The following is a 22784-nucleotide window of genomic DNA, read 5'->3' as shown; positions in this document are numbered from 1 at the left end:
TAGAATCTTTTTTTTTTTTTAATTTTTTTTTTCAACGTTTATTTATTTTTGAGACAGAGAGAGACAGAGCATGAACGGGGGAGGGGCAGAGAGAGAGGGAGACACAGAGTCGGAAACAGGCTCCAGGCTCTGAGCCATCAGCCCAGAGCCCGACGCGGGGCTCGAACTCCCGGACCGCGAGATCGTGACCTGGCTGAAGTCGGACGCTTAACCGACTGCGCCACCCAGGCGCCCCTTGCACCTTTAGAATCTTATATGATGCAATATTACATATCCAAAATAAGTTTTTTTATTGTTTTTAATTTTAATTCCAGTATAGTTAACATAGTGTTTTATTATTTTTGGATGTACAATATAATGATTCGACAATTCTGTGCATTACTCAGTGCTCATCATAAGTGTACTCTTTAATCTCCATCATCTATTTCACCCATCTACCCAACATCTCCCCTCTGGTAACCATCAGTTTGTTCTCTATAGTTAAGGGTCTGTATCTTGGTTTGTCTCTCTCTCTCTCTCTCTCTCTCTCTCTCTCTCTCTGTCTCTCTTTTTGCTTTTTTCATTTGCTTTGTTTCTTAAATTCCACATGAGTGAAATTATATGGTATCTCTCTTTCTTTGATGAACTGATTCACTTAGCATTATCCTTTCTAGTTCCAACCATGTTGTTGCAAATGGCAAGATTTCATTCTTTTTTATGGCTAATATTCCATTGTATGTATATACCACTTCTACTTTATCCATTCATCTATCAGTGAACACTTGGGCTGCTTCCATAAATTGGCTATTGTAAATAATGCTGCAATAAACAGACAGGTGCATGCATCCCTTCAAATTAGTGTTTTATATTTTGGAGGTAAATACCCAGTAATGCAATTACTGGATCATAGGGTAGTTCCATTTTTAACTTTTTTGGGGAGCCTCCACAGTGTTTTCCACAGTGACTGCACCAGTTTGCACTCCCACCAAGAGTGCAAGAGGGTTGTTATTTCACCACATCCTTGCCAACACTTGTTGTGTTTGTGATTTTAGCCATTCTGACAGGTGTGAAATACCTGATTTTAGTTTTGATTTGCATTTCCCTGATGATGAGTGATGTTGAGCATCTTTGTATGTGTCTGCTGGCCATCTGGATGGTCAACATATTCTGGATACTAACCCTTTATCAGAGATATCTTATCCCATTCAGTAGGTTGACTTTAAGTTTTGTTGATTGTTTCCTTTGCTGTGCAGAAGCTTTTTATTTTGATGTAGTCCCAATAGTTTATTTTTGTTTTTGTTTCTTTTGTCTCAGGAGACATATCTAGAAAAAAGTTGCTAAGTCCCATATCAGACCAAAATAGGTTTTAAAAGTAATGAGGCCTAAGGTCAATAGTAGCTATAGGGTTGGAGAGATAACTTATCAAAAGTTTGTAGTGAGAGACAACTTTTATAAAGGAAAAATACGGACATACGAAAACAAATTTGTGGAAAGCTTAGTATTGAATAGTATTGTACCATGGTATAACATAGCATGACGTAGAGAACCATTGGTCTGTGCACATTAAGCAGAAAGAGAATTTAAGAAATCATGAGTTACAACCTGAGCCTTTGGGGATTATAATTATTATCCCAACTTTACAGATGAGGCACCTAAACACCTGGCAGTTCATTGCCTCACCCAAAATAACACAAGTGTGTGTCATATGAGAGTTCTAAGTAAAAAATAAATAGAAAATTGCCTCCCTAGCTGGAAGGAGAATCCTGTCCTCCTCTCATCTCCCCATTTACCCTTGTACCCTCTCTAATAGGGTAAATTTTCTTATTCAGCAGGCACTACTCCCTTGACATTGGTATTAAAAGAGATCGTTTATAAAAACCCTTGGAGTTCTTTCAAAAAATCGAATGTGTCCAAGGTTTGCCTTATTGTAATAATAATATCCAAGCAAATATTTTTGGAATTTTCTCTTAAGTCACTATAAAAATGTTTACCTTTAGTAGAAGACTGAAACTACACTTCAGACTTCAAAACCTCATGAAGTCGTGTTGTACCTGTTAGGTTCAGTTCTGGGAAGTTGCTATTATCTACAAGGGTTGTAAGTTTTAGTAGGGAAACATTTATAAACTCCAGTTCTTTTTATTTTTTTTAAATAATGTATTTATTTTTAAATTTACATCCAAGTTAGTCAGCATATAGGGAGACAATGATTTCAGGAGTAGATTCCTTAATGCCCCTTACCCATTTACCCCATCCCCCCTCCCTCTACTCCTCCAGCAACCCTCTGTTTGTTCTCTATATTTAAGAGTCTCTTATGTTTTGTCCCCCTCCCTGTTTTTATATTCTTTTTGCTTCCCTTCCCTTATGTTCATCTGTTTTGTATCTTAAAGTCCTCATATGAGTGAAGTCATATGATATTTGTCTTTCACTGACTGACTAATTTCACTCAGCATAATACCCTCCAGTTCCATCCACGTAGTTGCAAATGGTAAGATTTCATTCTTTTTGATTGCCAAGTAATACTCCATTGTGTATATATACCACATCCTCTTTATCCATTCATCCGTTGATCGGCATTTGGGCTCTTTCCATACTTTGGCTATTGTCGATCACACGCTATAAACATGGGGGTGCATGTGTCCCTTTGAAACAGCACACCTGTATCCCTTGGGTAAATAGTAGTGCAATTGCTGGGTCATAGGGTAGTTCTATTTTTAATTTTTTGAGGAACTTCCATACTGTTTTCTAGATTGGCTGCACCAATTTGCATTCCCACCAGCAGTGAAAAAGAGATCCTCTCTCTCCACATCCTCGCTAACATCTGTTGTTGCCTGAGTTGTTAATGTTAGCCATTCAGACAGGTGTAAGGTGGTATCGCATTGTGGTTTTGATTTGTATTTCCCTGATGATGAGTGATGTGGAGCATTTTTTCATGTGTCTGTTGGCCATCTGGATGTCTTCTTTGGAGAAGTGTCTATTCATGTCTTTTGCCCATTTCTTCACTGGATTATTTGTGTTTTGGGTATTGAGTTTAAAAGTTCTTTATAGATTTTTAGATACTAACCCTTTATCTGACATGTCATTTGCAAATACTTCTCCCATTCTGTCGGTTGCCTTTTAGTTTTGCTGATTGTTTCCTTCACTGTGCAGAAGCTTTTTTATTTTGATGAGGTCCCAAGAATTCATTTTTGTTTTTGTTTCTCTTGCCTCCAGAGACGTGTTGAGTAAGAAGTTGCTGCAGCCAAGGTCAAAGAGGTTTTTGCCTGTTTTCTCCTCGAGGGTTTTGATGGCTTCCTGTCTTACATTTAGGTCTTTCATCCATTTTGAGTTTATTTTGTGTATGGTGTAAGAAAGTGGTCCAGGTTCATTTTTCTGCATGTTGCTGTCCAGTTTTCCCAGCACCACTTGCTGAAAAGAATGTCTTTATTCCATTGGATAGTCTTTCCTGCTTTGTTAAAGATTAGTTGGCCATACGTTTGTAGGTCCATTTCTGGGTTCTCTATTCCACTCCATTGACCTGAGTGTCTGTTTTTGTTCCATCCAGTTCTTTTTAAACATGCTAGTTTATACCCAGTTCCTAAGAAAATTAACTTTTAAAAAAATGTAATTCCTCATTACATAACAGTATTATTTATAGATTGGTTTATCTATAAATGAGGTATTTTAAAGGACTTATAGCTTAAAGCAAGAATAACAAATCATAGACCAAAAAACTTTTTGAAATAGATATCTGGTTTAGTTGCAATCTTTGGTGGCCTTCTTTCACCTTTTATCCCTAGCATTAGAAACCTTTATCATGGTCTTGTTCTCACCAGACTGAAATAGCTCCTCCAGCTGCCAGCAGCTTTGGCAATAGGTAGCCTCTAGCTGTGCTGACTCATAAAGGTTTGGAATCTTTTGTATTTCTTGTTTTTCCCATCTCTTTGGAAATGCGTTTCTCAGTATCTTACCTTTAGTTATAATACAGTACTTAAGTTGACTCTTGTATCTGGGTCGGTCTTCTCCTTCTCCCTTCAAAGCCCTGAAAGGACTATTTTGCTAATATTGTCTTGTGCCAAACTTTGTTTCTTAAAATGTCTTTTTTCAACCAAAACAGTCATATATGACTTGTGTAAACTCAGTCAACCTCTATTTTCTCTCTCCTTGAAGGTATAGATACCTCGAGTGACTTTTTAATATCTAGTGACTGTTTACTCTTTGTAGTCTTTGTACTTTGCATCTTTACTCTCTACATAGAATTTCCATACAAAATTGACACACCCCAAATCTTTCAATATTTTACAAATCACTTTATTAAGGGGGCCGTCTTAAATAAATAGAAAATTTTAAATGGTCTTGGATATTTAGTAACTTGACAACAATTAGTCACTAGATTTTAAAACCTAGATTTTCTTTTACCAACCAGGGTAAATTCAGCTTTGTCAGTAAATACAATCATTGAAACCAGTTGATGATGAAGCTGACATTGTGATTACCTAAATTTAATTCATTCACATCTGAGCCAAAATCAGATTTTCATGTGGGTTCGTTACTTGAAAGAGGTTTTTTTTTAAACAATGTTTTCTACCAGAAAAAATATATATGTTTTCATTGCAAAATTGAGTATTACCTTTTTGCAACACTGTTGCTTAAATAAGGTTTTCTCTTAATTAGTCAATGTTAAATCTATCATAAGCTATAACCATATTCGTTATCCTGTCACTTTCTGAGTCTCATAGAACAAGAACAGCTGTTGTCTGGGCTCTAAATAACTGTAACAGGGCTGTTCAGAATAATGTAGAGACAATATCAGAACAGTACACCTAAGGTACACAATGCAAAATTAATCAAAAATTGGTGGCCTGAGAGTTGCAGGCGCTCTTGTGACATGTAAACATTTGTTCAGCAGCTAAAGTAATGACAATGAATTAAACCAATAGAATTACTTCTCCTGGCACCTAGCAGAAATGTTACTTGATCATCAATCATTAGCTTGTAATAAAAGGGCTGAACTTGCAGTTTCTGAATGTATAGCCAGAAAAAATAAGTGAGAGACATAAATGTGATAAAGAAAGACAAATGGTCCACGCTAAATTGCTTTAAATTACATTGACCTCATCAGTGTACCTTTGAAACCTGTCCCTAATTGAGAGCAATTGATTTACCCTTCCAGATTTCCTTTAAAGCCTATCAGATCCCAAATTCAAAATGTTAAGAGCCCTTTGCCAAATTGTTTTACAATTGAGCTTTCCTTTGGGTTCTTAAACGATGACTAAGCTACAAGCCAGGGAGAAAAACAGTACTCAATGAATTTCAGCCTTAGAAATGAAAGTGACATCTTTTTTCTCCCACTAGACAAGGTGATAAAACTAATGAAAGTAATTTTTAACCTAAAGTAGTTGTAATAGCACAAAAATATGAAAGGTATTAGGCACTTAAGTGAGCTGTGAGCAGGACTACTGTGAAAAATGTCAAATGTTTCACGCACATCCAGGATAAAATGGTCAAGTTCCTTGAAGTTAAGGAGAATTTGTGAGGAGGATTTTTGGAAAGACTTACACTGTGCAGTGGGCACAATCCCCACCACCCTCTATCTGTGCGAGAGCAGAGAGGTGAGTGACGGCTCTGCTGCTCATCTCAGCTCTGGTACGAGGGTCCCTGGAACCATCAAAGAGCTTGGCATGTGTTCCCTGCACAAGAGGGACATATTAGGCTGGTGTCTGCCTCCAGACTGGTAAAGCTGAAGCATGAGATAGAATTTGGCTAAAATGGTCTGCATCAGAAGAGGAGGGGCCATGTCTGGGAAGTATGTGCCCCCTATTCCCAAGTCAGGTCAAAGGCTCCTAAATCCTAAGCCCAGATGTGGAGTTCTTAGTAGGAATTTTACCCTGGAATCCATTTAAAAGGGGCCCTGCTTGGGGCACTTGGGTGGCTCAGTCAGTTAAGCATCCAACTCTTCAGTTTGGCTCAGGTCATGATCCCAGGGTGATGGGATCATGCTCTGCATTGCACTCTGTGCTGAACATGGAGCCTGCTAAAGATTCTCTCTCCCCTTCTCTATCTCTGCCCCTTAACCCTGTGTGTGCTCTCTCTCCCTCTCTAAAAATAATAATAATAAGAAGAAGAAGAAGAAGAAGAAGAAGAAGAAGAAGAAGAAGGGGTCCTGCAAAAAAGGACTCCTGAGGAAGGACTGGGGAATATACTAGCCTAGTAAAGGAAATTGCATTGGTGGGGCCTGGAAGGAGTGTCTCCACAGATCCCAGGTGGCCTTAAACATATGCTATCATATGACACTATAAGTCAGGGTAATAATTCCCTGTGTTGTCCTTCTTCCTTCATCTCCATGTTCCAAACACTAGGGGATCAGAAACCTCAGTAAGCAAAATGAAGAATGAAATCACCCACTGGAGAAGAATCAAACAGCCTCTCGTCCCATTCTGTCTTACGGAAAAAGAATACCCTCTAGGTGGATGGTTAGCCATGTTTAAAGTGAGATGGCTATGAGATATTCGGGTATAAATGTTAACTAGAAACTTAGATGTTTGTGTATAAAATTTAGGACAGGGGCGCCTGGGTGGCGCAGTCGGTTAAGCGTCCGACTTCAGCCAGGTCACGATCTCGTGGTCCGTGAGTTCGAGCCCCGCGTCAGGCTCTGGGCTGATGGCTCGGAGCCTGGAGCCTGTTTCCGATTCTGTGTCTCCCTCTCTCTCTGCCCCTCCCCCGTTCATGCTCTGTCTCTCTCTGTCCCAAAAATAAATAAACGTTGAAAAAAAAATTAAAAAAAAAATAAAAAAAAATAATAAAATTTAGGACAAATATATAAATGGTAGTTAGAGATTTGGGGATCATTATGGTGCTTCCATCTAGGGGCAGCAAAGAACAAAACCCTAAGAAACACCAGCAATTAAAGGGGAACATAGAAAAAGGACTCAGGGAAGGAAATAGGTAAAGGAGAAATAAGAGAAAACAGTTTCAAAAAAGCCAAGAAAGGAGAAAAACTTAAGTGTCGTCAAAGGGAGCACTGCCAAATGCAGCAGATTGATAAAGACTACTGAGGAGCCATAGGATGATGTAACTTGGAGGACACTGCTCGTCCTTGACAAGGCATTTTCAGTGGAGTGGTGGGGACAAAAGCCAGATTGGAAGAGGAAACTGATAAGTAAAGACAGCACCTATACACTATTGCACTGTAGAACTTGGCTGGGACGGACAGTGGTTGGAAAAGATAAGCACTCAGGAGAGAGCCTAAGATGAGAGGGAATTAAAGCATGTTTTCAGGTATTAGGGAGGGACCAGTAAAGAGAATTAAAAATAGAGGAAAACAGGGGCACCTGACTGAGTTGGTTAAACATCCAACTCTTTCTTTTTAATGTTTATTTATTTTTGAGAGAGAGAGACAGTGGGGGAGGGGCAGAGAGAGGGGAGACACAAAATCTGAGGCAGGCTACAGGCTGTGAGCTGTCAGCACAGAGCCCGATGAGGGGTTGGAACCCACATACCTTGAGATCATGACCTGAGCTAAAGTTGGATGCTTAACCAACTGAGCCACCGGCATGCCTAAGCTGCTTCTGACTCTTGATTTTGACTCAGGCCATGATCTCACAGTTCATGAGTTTGAACCCTGTGTTGGGCTCTGCACTGACAGCACAGAGCCTGCTTGGGATTCTGTCTCTCCCTTTCTCTCTCTCTCTCTCTCTCTCCCTCTCTCTCTCTCTCTCTCTCTCTCTCTCCTCCCTCTCCCTCTCCCTCTTTCTCTCTGTCTTTCAAAAATAAATAAATAAGCATTTATGTGAATGAGATCTCTTGGGAGTTGAAAGTAGATGGGGCAAAAAGTACTGGGAGATATATTAGTCTTAAATTCAAAATAAAGCACCTCTTCCTGACCATGATGGCAACATAGGTCATTCCTGACTTACTCCCCTTCACAAGAACAACTAACATCTATTCAAGAACAAAATACCAGCAAGAGTACCCTAGAACATGGTGGTGAGGCTGAAGCACAGCCTCAACCTCAGAGACCAAGACTGCATTAGAAGGTTAAGAGAAATGACTATATGTTGACCACATTGCCTTTCCCCCAGGACAGTATAGCATCAAAGAGATGTCTTTCCTGACCCTCTGTTCACCTAATGGGAAAAGAGAACCCAAAGAGGACAACCAACCTCCCCAAGCATTGTGGGTCATTTATGAGAGCCCCTACTCTTATCTCATACCATGGGGACGGCAGGGGAATCTTCAGGGCCCAACCACTGGGAATCTAGTTGTGCTGAAGAAGTGGAAAGGAACTTGCAACCACCAGCACACAAATCTTGGTCAACCAAGTTTATACCTACAGTGCCCAAGTAGTAACCCCAACCAGCTTTGCTCATATGCAGAAACAGGTTGGGGGCACTCTGACCAGGGAATATGGCAGGGAGAAGATCTGACTGATTCAGATCTTCAAATGAGTAGTTCCATCAGCCCTAGAGCCTGGTTTACCCACCCACAGGCAAAGTGCTGAGTCACAACCTCACTCACTGTGAAGGGTGCCTTCCAACCAATCTGACTAGAAGGCTGGTGACAACTTCTGGAAGCTGTGTGGCCAGCGGCACTTGAGCCAAGAGGTGGGAGTGCTGAGCCAGTCACCTCCAGAGCAAAGCCAGCGCCAGACATGAAGACTTCTCGTGCTATGCACAAGCAAGGGGATTAATTCATAGCCATAGCTGAAGGTGTCTCCTGGCTCCTCCCAACTAGACAGTCTGTTTGGGAAACTGAGAGGCCTGAGTGGCCCAGTCAAGGGGCTCCCACCCAGGCAAGGGGCCCAACACACTGTGGAGAGTATCTTCCAGCCCCATCTGACCAGAAGGGCTGAAATAAATACCCAAAAGCCCTGAGGCCCACTGACACTCAAGCCAAAAGAAGCACAGACAGAGCCAACAGTTTGCAGGGCAAAGCCAGTGGCCCTGTTCAGCCAGGGAACTTGGGATGCAGGTTAGCTTGAGTTATGACAACAAAGAGCTTTACCAGTTTTAGAACTGTTTATTCCACTGCTCCCATTCTGGTAATTTAATTTATAGTTCCACTTATTGCTAAATAAAGCCTTCAGCCTGTCTGGCCAGAGAACCTAACCAGAGCATACAGGAAGATGTATAGCCCATTCAACAGCCCTATGTATAGTGGGATTGGAACACAGAGCACAGCCTGTGGCTTACCTGGTCTACAGAGCAAAACTGGTAGTTTAACCAGACCAGGGAATTCTATACACACTCAGGCCTGATTTGGGCCCCCAAACAATGAGCTATAGAGGCCCTGGGACCTGGCCTGATGCCCTGCTAGGGCAGAGAAGCTAATTCACAGCCCTGTCCACTACTGAATGTAGTCCCCTGTCCTGACCATCTAGTAAACATGACCAGAGAATTTAGGCAACTGCAGAGCCCATCTTACAGCCTTAATTGGGTATAGAAATAAGCCAGCAGTGGGGTATCTGGGTGGCTCAGTCAGTCGGCTTAGGTCATGATTTCATGGTTGTGAGATCAAGCCCCGTCAAGCTTCACGCTAAGTGTGGAGCCTGCTTAAGACTCTCGAAAGAAAGAAAGAAAGAAAGAAAGAAAGAAAGAAAGAAAGAAAGAAAGAAAGAAAGAAAAAGAGAAAAGGAAAGGGAAAAAAAAGAAAGAAAAGGAAAGAAAGAATCCAGCAATACTATCCAACTAGTATTGGATATCCAACTAGTACTATCCCGGCTAGTGGCACAACCCCCTATCCCCATCCTCAGAGATTGAACAGTTGCCTCACCCATAAGTAGATTATAATAACAGGCTCCACCTTCCCAAAGACATTACCAGCAAACATACACAGAAACCCAAACTGAACTGGCTAGTGAAGAACTGTCTCTGCTAGGGCAAACTGTAAAGTCTGCAAGAGGAGTCCTATCACTAAAATGCACAGATAGAGTGTAAGGAATCAAGGATCATGAAAAATCAGGTAAATATGACACCATCACCAAAAAAAAAAAGCAATATAAAGGTCTAATAACTTATGAACTGTCAGAAAAAGAATTCAGAATAATCCTTTTATTCTTAGTGAACTATAAGAAAACACAGACAACTTACAAAATTGAGAAAACAACACATGAGAAGTTTGACAAGAAAATAGTAACCATCAAAATAAAAAAGAGAGAGAGAAAGAAATCCTAAAGTTGAAAAATACAATAACTGAAGAATTTAATGAAGTTTCAAAAGTAGACTCAACCTCACAGAAGAAAGAATTAGCAACCTGGAGTATAGAACATTGGAAATTATCCAGAGAAGCAAAAGAAAAAAGAATAAAAAAGATTGAAGAAAACCTATGAAAATTATAGGACACAATAGAAAGAAACAATATTTGTACTATGGGAATTCCAGAAAGAGAAGAGAAAAAGAAAGGAGCAGTAAATATATTTAAAGCAATAATGGCTGAACACTTCCCAAACCTGGAAAGAGGAATGAATATCCAAATCCATGAGGCCCAAGGATCCCAAGTAGGTTGAACCTGAATAGGTGTATACCAAAACAAGAATTATAATTAAATTCTTGTCAGAGACAAAGAAAGAATTTTAAGAGCAACAAATTCAAGTGGAATCTATCCCTTTGATGCAAGGATGGTTTGACATATGCAAATCAATTAATGATACATCACATTAATAGAATAAAATAAATATATGATTATCTCAATAGATGCAGAAAAAGCACTTGGCCAAATTCAACATCCTTTCATGTTAAAAACTCTAAATAAATTAGGCAAAAAAGGAACATATCTGAACATAATATCTCAACATAATACATACTAAAGGCATATATGACAGACCTACAGCTAACATCACACTCAGTAGTAAAATGATAAAATCTTTCCTCTAAGATCAGAAACAAGAAAAGGGTGCCCATTCTCACCACTCCAATTCAACACAGTACTAGAAGTCGTTGCTAGAGCAATCAGGCTAGGAAAAGAAATGAAAAGTATCAGAACTGGAAAGAAAGAAGTAAAATTGTCTCTATTTACAGATGACATGATTTTATATGGAGAAAATCCTATAGACTCAATCAACAAACAAACTGTTAGATATAATCAATGAATTCAGTAAAGTTGCAGAATATTAAATGAATATATAAAAATCAGTAGCACTTCTGTACACTAACCACAAAATTTCTGAAAAAGAAATTAAATCAATCATATTTACAATAGTATAAAAAAATAAAATACTTAAAAATAAATTTAACTAATGAGGTGAAAGTTCTCTATGCTGAAAATTCCAAGATATTCATGAAAGAAATCAAAGGTGACACAAATAAGTAAAAAGATTTCCTATGTTCATGGAGTAGAAGAATTAATGTTGGTAAAGTGTTAATACTACTGAAAGCCATCTATGGATTCAATGCAATCCCTATCAAAATTTCAATGGCAATTTTTACAGAGTTTAAAAAAAAAAGAAAAATTCCTAAAATTTATTGGGAATCACAAAGCCCCTAAATAACCAAAGAAATCCTGAAAAAGGAGAACAAAGCAGGAGGTATCACACTTCTTGATTTCAAGCTATAGTATAAAAGCTATGGTCATCAAAACAGTATGGTACTGGCATAAAAACAGGCAAATAGAGCAATAGAACAGAATAGATGGCCCAGAAATAAACGCAAGCATATAGAGTCAACTAATATTTGACAAGGGAGCCAAGAATACTCAATGGAGAAAAGATAGTCTCTTTAAAAAATGATGCTGGGATACTTGAATATTCACATGTAAAAGAATCAAATGGACCTATTTCTTTTTTAACATTCACAACAATTAACCCAAAATGGTTTAAGACTTAAATGTAAGATCTGAAACCATGAAACTCGTGGAAGAAAACATAGGAACAAAGTTCCTTGACATGGGTCATGGCAACTATTTTTTTGGATATGACACCTAAAGCATAAGCAACAAAATAAAAAATAAACTGGTGGGACTGCATCAACTAAAAAGCTTCTGCACAGCAAAAGAAGCCATCAATAAAGAGAAAAGACAACCTACAGAATGGGAAAAAATATTTGCAAAGTATATATCTAATAAGGAGTAAATATTCAAAGCATATAAAGAATTCATACAACTCAATAGAAAACAAAAACAAATTAAATTAATTAAAGATGGGCAAAGGACCTGAATAGGCATTTTTCCAAAGGAGATACATGAAAGGCTAATGGGTACATGAAAAGATGCCAACATCAGTAGTTATTAGGGAAATGCAAATCAAAGCCACAATGAGATATCACCTCATGCCTGTCAGTATGGCCATTATCAAAAGAATAAGCGATAGAGAATGCTGGTATAGATGTTGAGAAAAGGAAACCTTGTGAACTGTCGGTGGGACTGTAAATTTGTACAACTATTATGGAAAACAGTATGAAGAATCCTCAAAAAATTAAAAACAGAACTGCCATATGGTCTAGCAATTCCACTTCTGGGAATATATGAAAAGGCAATGAAACTAACTTGAAAAGTTATCTGTACCCTCATGTGCACAGCAGCATTATTTACAATAGCCAAGGCATGGAAACAACCTAAGTGTACATTGATGGACTAATGGATAAATAAGTTGTAATACACACAAACACTGGAATATCATTCAGCCACAAAAAGGGGGAAATCCTACTATTTGTGACAACGTGGATAGATGTTGAAGGGATTATGCTAAGTGAAACAAGTCAGACAAAGACAAATACTGTATAATCTCACTTCTATGTGGAATCTAAAAACAAAAACAAACTCATAGAAAAAAAAAAAAAAAAAGATCAGATTTGTAGTTACCAGAGTACCAGAGACAGGGAGTAGGCATAAAGAGACCTGGATACAGGTGGCCAAAATTACAAACTTCCAGTTATAAAACAAAGAAGTATTAAGCATGTAATGTACAATACAATGACTACAGGTAACACTGCTGTATAAAAAAAAATTGTTAAGAGAGTACATCCTCAGTTTTTCATCATAAGAAAAGTTTTTTTCCATTCAGTTCTTTTCCTTTTTATTTTCTTTATAATGTATCTGGAAGAGAAGATGAATGTTAGCTGAACTTATTGTGGTAATCATTTAACAATATATGTAAGTCAATACTCCTCAAACTTATATAATAATGTATACAAATTATTTCTCAATAAAGCTGGAAAAAAAAGAGATATATATAAAAAGAGTTCCTGCCTGATGACCATTACTCCCTGTTAATCATGGGATCATTAACTAGGGGGATTAAGGAGAGTGGAGATTAAGTAGAAGACCTCAAGAAAAGGATGAAAGATTGAAATAGCTGCTGAAGGCAACTGAAGATAATGAATTAAAAGAATATCCAGTAGTACGAATGATTCATTGATGGGGCGCCTGGGTGGTTCAGTCGGTTAAGTGTCCAACTCTTGGTTTTGGCTCAGGTCATGATCTCAGGGTTTCATGAGTTCGAGCCCTGCATCATGCTCTGTGCATGCCCCTGTCTGCTCTCTTTCTCACCCTCTCTCTCTCTCTCTCTCTCAAAAATAAACACTTAAAATATGTAAGAAAGAAATAAAGAAAAGAAGGAAGGAAGGAAGGAAGGAAGGAAGGAAGGAAGGAAGGAAGGAAGGAAGATTCATTGAGATGGAGGACCATGTGCTTATGTGACATTAAAAGCTCCCATTATGTGGTTTTTCTCTAGTGTGCTGAGCACTCCATATGTGGAATGAAGAAATTGATAGACATGAATGAAAAACTGATATAAAGTCTTAGATTTGTAGAACACTGAAAGCAAAAAGATGATTTGGGAATCTGAAGGTGATAGTGGGAGAGAAGGTCGAATTGTTAACCACAGAATCTTGATGGCTAGAGGAAGTGATCAGATGGATGTTGACAGAGAAAAAATGAAAGAATTAAGATACTAGAGGTATAGATAAGGTTGACAAACTGCTGGAAGGAAGCTATAAATGAGAAATGTTCCTCCAAAATAATAATAATATATCAATAATAACAACAATAAATAGCTATAATTTATTAAGCAATCACTGTGTATCAAGCAATGCTTTAAATGTTTTGTTTTAAGGGGCAGCTGGGTGGCTCAGTCGGTTAAGCATCCAACTTCCGCTCAGGTCATGATCTCGCGGTGCGTGAATTCGAGCACCGGGTTGGGTTCTGTGCTGACAGCTCAGAGACTGGAGATTGCTTTGGATTCTGTGTCTCTCTGCCCCTCCCCTGCTCTCTCTCTCTCTCTCTCTCTCTCTCTCTCTCAATCTCTCTCAAAAATAAATAAATGTTAAAAATAAATAAAATAAATGTTTTATTTTATTACACTTAATTATCACAACACTGTAAGGCAGTTACTATTTTATACCCTTTTTCCCCTCCTTTTAGATAAGTAAGTTAAAGTATTAAGAGTTTAAATGACTTACTAGAATCAAAAAGCCAGTAGGTGGCCAAACCCACTTTCTTAACCACTGTGCAGGCCAAAGTCAAAGGCCTAAGAGTTTATTTACAAAGGAAGTTTCACAGGAAACAGAAGCAAGAGGGTGGTAAAATAAGTGAAGACTTGAGGCAGAGTTCAGGGAGAGGACTAGAGAGCAAATGCAGATGAAGTTAGAAGACACAAGCATAAATCATTGATAAGGCCAACAATTTGAATGGTGCTAAGGAATCACTAGAATGAACAGCACTTAAAAAATAACTAACTCCAGATTTCCCAATTTTACAACTAAGATGACTGGTACCAACTCAAGGTGCATACATTGGCAGTTCAGAGAATAAGGCTGAAAGAGCCCCCTGTCAGCTCCAAGGAACTTAACAATCTAGATACAAAACAACAACAACAACAAAAAAAAACACAAGTATTTTGTTTTTTAACATAATACAAGCCAGAGTAAGAAAAGGTCAGAAAGACTACACGGCAATGCTCTGGAGCTCAAATTTTTATAAGCTTGAATTTGCCTAGAGAGATCTGAAAAGGTCGATGTAACAGGCTACATACACAGAACTGAGCTAGGTAGAAAAGTGAGGTTGTATATTCTAGACAGAAGAAACTGTATAAACCAAGCCAGGGAGGGTGGAGTGTCCAGGGAAACACTGGGAAGCAGTAAGCAAGGCAAGCTGACTGGTGCTCTGGGAACAGAGTGAGGACACAAGATAAGATTGAAAAGGTAACCTGGGACTGTGTTGTCACTGAGGGTGACATCCTGAATTTTATTTAATGCAGAAGGCAGTGAGGAACTATGTGAGGATTCCAACTGGGAAATTATAGAATAGGAGGTTTAGGCCCAGAGCATGAATAGAATAGCTTTCTAATCAGGATTTTTTTTTTACTTATTTTCCAGAAAGAGATGTGCTTACATAATGGAGTGTAATCTTGACAGTGGTGGGACTCATATAGTTTTCATGATAATGAAAATGAACCTTCCAGAGTTTGATCACTACTTTATAAAACTAACCTGTTTTCCTTATTTTTTCCCCTAAAGAAGCTAATTACAGTATGCTTGTCCTCTGCCACAGAACCTTTTAAATGCTATGAAATAAAATAAAATGAATATGAAAGACAGTCTTTTAAGTAGGGAAGTTAAAAGGCAATATGCATCTGAGAGGTACATATGGAAATGGAGAAGAATTTTGCTCAGGTTAAAAAACAATAATAATAAAATAAACACAGGATTGAAGGGGAATTAGGAACCAATTACACATGTCTATGTGGACCAGATCTCTTTTTTTTTTTTTTAGCAATTTTCTGTGCATCTCCACACATATGTCAACATTACAGAAACCATCAAGAGGCCAAGGACACTTAACAATTGTTCTTTGTGCTAGGGATAGTTATGTGTCTAGGATGTTGAAACATATTTATGGACTTAACAGGACATGTTTGTGTTTAAAATGTATTCAAAAGGACCACTACAGAAAAGCCAATCGCTTTTGGTGAATGGACTCTTTCCTACGGGAATAAACAATGGGACTGGCCAGTTTTCCTCAAATTATATTTCAACAATACCTGCATCAAGACAACTAGGGATGATTCTCTAAAATGCAGGCAGCAGGACACCCTCCAGACCTAGCAAATCAGAATCACTGAGTGTAAGTTCTGGTGATCTGAACTTTGATAAACTTCCTGAGTAATCTGTTACATATGTTCAGGCTTTTGAACCTTTGGTCACCTGGAAGGACAGCAAAACAAAACAAAACAAAACTGGTTGACTTAAGAAGAGAAGTGGGAAGACTTTTTCACTGTAAATTCCTTTGTGCCTTTTGAATCCTTAATTTTTCACAAACAACACTTAACAATAATGAGCATGATATTTATATTTACACACCCAGAACCAGGCAGAGCATCTGGTAGTAGGATAAGAAAAATGTGGATTTAGTCATAAATGGCATAGTTTATAATAAATATTATAAGTAACACATTTTTTACCCCCCTATTTCCTCTCCTCTCCCCCTGACCTTCTCAAAAGAAACACTGCATTGCCAACTGCCTTTGCACAGGGACCAATGTTTTGCTCCTTATTCGTCTTGGTAGTGATTCATGTATCTCCAATACCTGGCTGGAACTTAATAGATTCACATGGCTGAGGCTGTAAAGTGTAGATAAAGCCTCCCCCATTTTTCTCTTAGCCACGCTTTTACAAATGATATCTGTTTTCTCTCTCATAAATACCAGTGTATATGATATTTGGCATTTACCTTTTGCCTTTTACAGAAAAATCATCATAGTAAGTATGTTGTTATAGATGTCTGTGTCTATCAGGCTAGAAAGAGTTGTTTTCATCTGTTAGATAAATTTTGTACCTTTGGCAGAGTTTCCAATAAGTTGAGTTTTAAGCAGCTAATTAGTCTTTTTGGTAACAACTAATTACTTATAATATGCATGTAGCAAAAACTGTTGTAGAAATGTAATTGTAACTTCTTTGACATTTTCTTTCTTATTGTATCTTGCATGTATAATAAAGATAACTTATTTTGGTACATTTATCCTTTTTAAAAAGGCAAACAAATAAAGCCTTAGTTCTGAAGCACTCTTAAAGTTATAAAGGCATCCTCTTTAGGGAAAGACTAATGTCTATTTTCCCTGAACTGGTAACCCTTTCAAGCTTCGTGTCTTTCTATTCCATGCAGAAACAGTTGCCAAGAAATAAAGTGACATTATAGTTGTCTTTGGTCAGAACAGGAATAAGAAAGAAATACTGTCTGGATAGCAAGCTAATTATTTTACCAAAACAGTGTCACTATATGTCCGTTCTCACTAGCCCTGTTGTTTGTTGTGCATACCTTCCTAAGTAAAAATTAATAAAGACAACTTGGAGAGGTTACATGTGCAGCAAGAGATATAGAATATTCCATGTATAGAGAGAGCATTGTAATTCACATACACACCAAAAAAAAAAAGTTTAAAAAGAAATTATTTTATGTCCTGACCAATTATGTTCCCTTTATGGCCTTCTATTTCTTAGAAGAACAAAACAAACCCCAGGCTTGAGTCCAAAGTCTAAATGAGTCGTGAGGTAACACACATTACAAAACCATCACTTTGAAACAGTCGTTTTGCTTATGGTGCACTTTGCATTATGGTAAAGTAGATATACAAAAATAGAATTGAAAACCTGAGGAAGGTTGCATGACTGGTGGCTAAGTGGCTTTTTTTTTTTACAGGATTAAGTTCAACACCTTATAAGTATTACCTTAATTCTTGCCAACTTTCAGGAAAAGCAATGTCATTAACTAGTTCATAACTCATTCTGAAATGCCTCTGTTTTTACCAGAAAGAGTAGCATTTTTTTTCTGGGACACCTGGGTGTTCAGTTGGTTGAGTGTCTGACTTCAGCTCAGGTCATGGTCTCACGGTTGGTGGGTTCAAGTTCCACGTCGGGCTCTGTGCTGACAGCTCAGAGTCTGGAGCCTGCTTCAGATTCTGTGTCTCCCTCGTTCTCTGCCCCTCCCCCACACATGTTCTCTCCCCCCCCCCCGCCCTCTCTCTCTCTCAAAAATAAATAAACAGTAAAAAAAAGAGAGAGAGAAAGAGTAGCATTTTTTTTACCTTCTATACTCATATAGGTAAAAACAATGACACTCTGCTTTAAATGTCACAGAATAAAATGTTTCCTGGGTTGTAAAGTAAATTCAAATGGAGATCGAATGTATTGGTACCACAAATTCACACAACATCTCCATATTTCCCATTTTATGCCCACTGCAAATGTTATTCAAGTGAAATATAGACACATAGATACATTGATAAATCTCTCATAAATAAAGCAAAAATTTGAACTAGTGGCTGAGTTAATATATATATGTATATTATATGGTATTAAAATTTTTCCTTTAATAGACAACTTGAAGTATCATTTTGCTATTGTTGTTGAGCTATACTGAAAAATGTAGTTTTTAATATGAATGATGAGAAACTGCCTCTAACAAACATTAGAAAAGAACTTACACATGTAAGCATGATTTTCTTACGTCTCTCAACAACTGACTTTTGATACATTTTGGAGAAAAGGAAGGGAAACAAAAGTCATAGAATTGAAGCTACTATAAAAATAACCAGAAGGTTAAATTTTAAAAGTCTCATTTTTCAGAAATACCCAAAATGGTAATAAAAGTCTTACTTATTAATTTCATGACTGCATCAGTCTGCTGGTAGCTATTTAAAGTTACCCTCAAAGTATTTTGTTTGTGAAAGTTCTAAGATTTAATATATGTTCAGGCAGAGTGAATAGAAATACAATTAAATATCCTTGATCACAGTTGAAGCTTTTCATATGAAAGCCAGCAGGACTTATTCTATAGAATAAAGGATATCAATGTTTCCTCTTATTCATAGTTGTAAGTAATTAGATTTTTTTCTAATTCATTGTATCCAGTTTTAATATAACCATTCCCTCATCTCTGCTACTTTACCTCAATAAATTTTCTTGAATATTTCTTTCAGTCTCTAATGAATGAACCCATTATATTCATTATTATGATGATTATAATAACTATTATTACTATTCATTCACATGACATTATATATTTTAGGAAAGTACTATTATCACATGAATTATTTTTATGATCTTTTTTATAGCAGCATAAATGAGACAATGGTTTCTTTGCCATTGAAAATCTCATACAGAATTATTTCCGTTTGTCAACACTTCACCGACAAAAACTATTTGTATTCACTTGAAACAGTGGCTTTTAAAAAGCCCATTCTGCATTCCAGACCAATTTAATCAAACCTACAGAATTTACATTTATTTTATTATAAAGAAAACACTGTGATTTTGTTTTCAATGCATGGATTCAATCTAGGTCAGCTGCTTCCATAGGAAGAGTTGATTTTATCTAGCCAAACATTGAAAATTTGTCTTACAGGAGGTATTTGATGCTGGAAATAGTATACTCACTGAATATGGAAAAGGGTTTGACAGTGTTATTGATGGAAAATAGTTAATACTTATTTTAGTAAAAATTTAGTCCCTAGTCCTCTGGAATTATGGCCTTTAATAAATACAAATCAGAGGATATTCACTTAATGCTAATATTGGTGATACATTGATTATTTATATTCTTTAACTTGAAGTACTACATTAAAAGCCAAATTAAGTAGACTCAAATTATAAAATCCCAACCTCCAGAGATTCTGCTGCCGCAAAGTATGAATAGGTCGCATAACATGAAGCCATTATGCATGAGCATCTAGGACATTATTCAGCATCCAACTAATTGCACCAACATGGATATATGGCAGTTGGACTCATTTTTTATTATGAAATATGTTAAAACCTCAGAAAAAAAATGGTCACGTCTTACTAATAACACATCTTCTAATATGCATTAATATAATGAGAGTATCTGGGATATGTCCACAGTTCCAAAACATGTCATGAATTTAAACCCTGTGCAAAGACCACTTAAAAACTAGCATTGCTATGATTGCACTTCCCCCTAGGGTTGAAATAACTTGTGTTTACACTGAAGTTCATTTGCCTTTTTCAGATCAGCATTTTCATGACACATCTGTCCAATTATGGGAATGACCGGCTGGGACTATATACCTTTGTTAATCTGGCCAACTTCATGCAGACCTGGACGAACCTGCGACTTCAGACTCTGCCTCCAGCGCAGCTGGCTCACAAGTATTTTGAGCTCTTTCCCGATCAAAAAGACCCTCTCTGGCAGGTAATATTTGTTCAATAATTAGTATAATTAAGTAATTCCATAAACAAATTTTATATAATCCTATCTGAAAAGTGAAGGCATCTGGGGTGGGGAGGGGGCTACATTTTTTAAATGTTGGTAGATTTGAGAAACTATTTCCTCCTGAATTGCAGTTTTGTATTATTGCTTCGTAGTGGGCCAAATTCTCTGTTCCTATGCCCATTAGAAATTATGAAATTCTACAAGCTCAGTGGGGGGTTCAATGGATGTCATGTTTTCAGTCAAGAGAGGGGGAACAATTTGCAGACTGCAATAGGCTGAAAAGAGTAGAAGAATGGTAAGTAGGTTGTATGCTAAGCAAGTAGCCAGCTAGTCCTCCTAGAGCACATCTTATATCTCTAATGACTAAATAACATCAGAGGGATAGGGGAGAAGAGTTCAGAACTGACGTCTGCTTTCTAAACCACGGGGTACACCAGCAGCTGGAGAATATGGGCAGCCTTCAAAAGTATTAGTTGGGAATTACTTTGGATATGGGAAAAGTGTTTGGTGGCAAAATTACTGCGCTTTATAGAAAAAATATCACACACACATGGCATATGCAAACTGTTCTAGGCATAACCCAGATTTCAAAGCATACATTCTCATGTGTCCCAGAATTGCAGAAACATAATTTGAACTTAAACTGCCTACTCCGTACTCTGGGGAAAGTAATAATCATGGCAAATAATTATTTTGTGCTTATTATGTGTCACATTGGGTTCTTTATATGTTAACTCATTTAATCCTTAAACTACCCTGTGTGGTAGGTATAGTTATGATCCCCATTTTATAGATGAAGAAACTGAGGCAGGCAAATGCTAAGACACCTTTACAAGGCCACTGTGTGACAGAGTGGGAATCAGTTCCAGGCCATCCAGCTCCAGAGGCTGTGCTCTTAAGTACTGTTCTAAATGAGAGTTACTGAGCTACTAGAGAGTTGCTAATAGAGCTGATGGTACAGTAATAACAATCATCAGAAGGAGAAGGTTGCAGCAAGATCTGAACTACATACTCAATGCATTCAGCTTTGAACATGAGCTAATTACCACCTGAACACAAACAGGTAACTCCAAGAAGAGACATAACTACACATTTCAGTATGTGAAAGTCAGTGGTTGTGGAATTATCACTATATAGTACTTTGCAGTTACTATAATGCACATCTTTCTTCCTTAACCACTGCATAATATCACCAAATGTTAGCCACTGGAAAGACATGCAATTTTCCTGCTGATTTAACACCTTACTTTTAAACTGAAATCATTATTATTTCAGGTGACAGGTTTGAAACAACTTTTTTTTAACAGCAGCCAAAAAGAATACCCTCTACTTTAGTCATACCATCTGTTGCTTATTGTAAATAAGCAGAAAGTTCCTTTAACTGCACATATCTGTAGTATTAATTGCATAGAAGTGCTGTCCTGATTGCCTATATCTGAAGTAGTATTAAAGGGAACTTTTAAGTCTTCACATAATGAGCACTTTGCAGTGGAAATTAAGGATGTTCTAGATACATCTTGCATGGTGGGTTTGGTTTATGTACTATACACCAAAAGCAGATCCCTAGGATAGTATTTCACCTTCATTTTACCCTTTTGCTGAAATTTAGTGCTTTTTAGAATCATATTCTGCAAAGTTATAGTAATACATATCTGAAAGGAATCTGCTGTCTCTTTAAATAGTATCATTATGGCCTGATCTGTATCTCTTTGAAGCACAGCAAAACAGCTCAAAGTTATTTAGAATAAAAATCTTACACATTGTATTTCAATTACTTATGGAATGCTTAGAGTGTATCTTCTTTTAGGTTAGCAGGAAGCACAGTCCCTGCCCCACACTACATTGGAGCTCACTATTTTAAAACACACACATGTACACACACACACACACACACACACACACACACACACACACACATACAATTAAGATGTAGAACGGCCAAAAGCAGAAAAAATACTAAATCCTCAGTGCTATGAGGCTATCTCCCCTCCCCCCAACCCCTCAGTAGACACTCAACTTCAGGATGGAAGGGTTGGATGGAAAGGGTTCAGGATGGAAAGGGTTACTTGAAAGCTTCCATGATGCCACTTCAAAGCTTTCATTTAAAAGAAGTCGCATAGCTTTGCTTCCTGGAATATCTTTTCAAGGACAGAAGTTGAAAAACTCTAGCATAGTGGCCACTTATCAAAAAATACATCTCTGTATTCTTCTCCCATTTAGAATCCTTGTGATGACAAACGCCACAGAGACATTTGGTCTAAAGAAAAAACCTGTGATCGTTTACCAAAATTCTTGGTAATAGGACCCCAGAAAACTGGTGAGAGCTTTTTGTTATCATTAACCAAACAGTATAAAATTCCTGATGACTAGACAGTGAGTTCTTGTCATAAAGAGTTTTCAAAATTCCTATATATACTGATGGATGAATAACACATTGGTTCTCTGACATAATGTTTGTTTAGCTTGATAATGTATTTAAATGCTTGTCAAGGAATTTTTTAAAGTGAAAAAGATGAAAATAAATGTCACACTGTTTGAATATCCAGCAATTTGGTAGCAAATATTCCTTTTTTGCCAAAGACCTTAATTGAAAAATGTTAACATTTTTAAATGTTTAACATGTTTAAAAAGTGACTGACAGGATTTCATCAAAAGTCGAGATAAACACATAT

At 37.4% G+C, this 22784-nt stretch overlaps 1 protein-coding gene across 1 annotated transcript in view; it reads left to right on the top strand.

The window, feature by feature from the left end:
• NDST3 (N-deacetylase and N-sulfotransferase 3) overlaps positions 1 to 22784 on the top strand; it is a 185950-nt gene that overhangs the window by 131847 nt on the left and 31319 nt on the right. The window contains 2 exon segments of the mRNA XM_032592910.1: positions 19909 to 20091; positions 22333 to 22429. Coding sequence (XP_032448801.1) covers positions 19909 to 20091; positions 22333 to 22429 — 280 coding nt within the window.

The sequence above is a fragment of the Lynx canadensis genome, chromosome B1, assembly GCF_007474595.2.
Source record: "Lynx canadensis isolate LIC74 chromosome B1, mLynCan4.pri.v2, whole genome shotgun sequence".
Lineage (NCBI taxonomy): Eukaryota > Metazoa > Chordata > Mammalia > Carnivora > Felidae > Lynx > Lynx canadensis.
The sequence above is the reverse complement of the archived record's forward strand: the minus strand, read 5'-3'. Positions and strand labels throughout refer to the sequence as shown.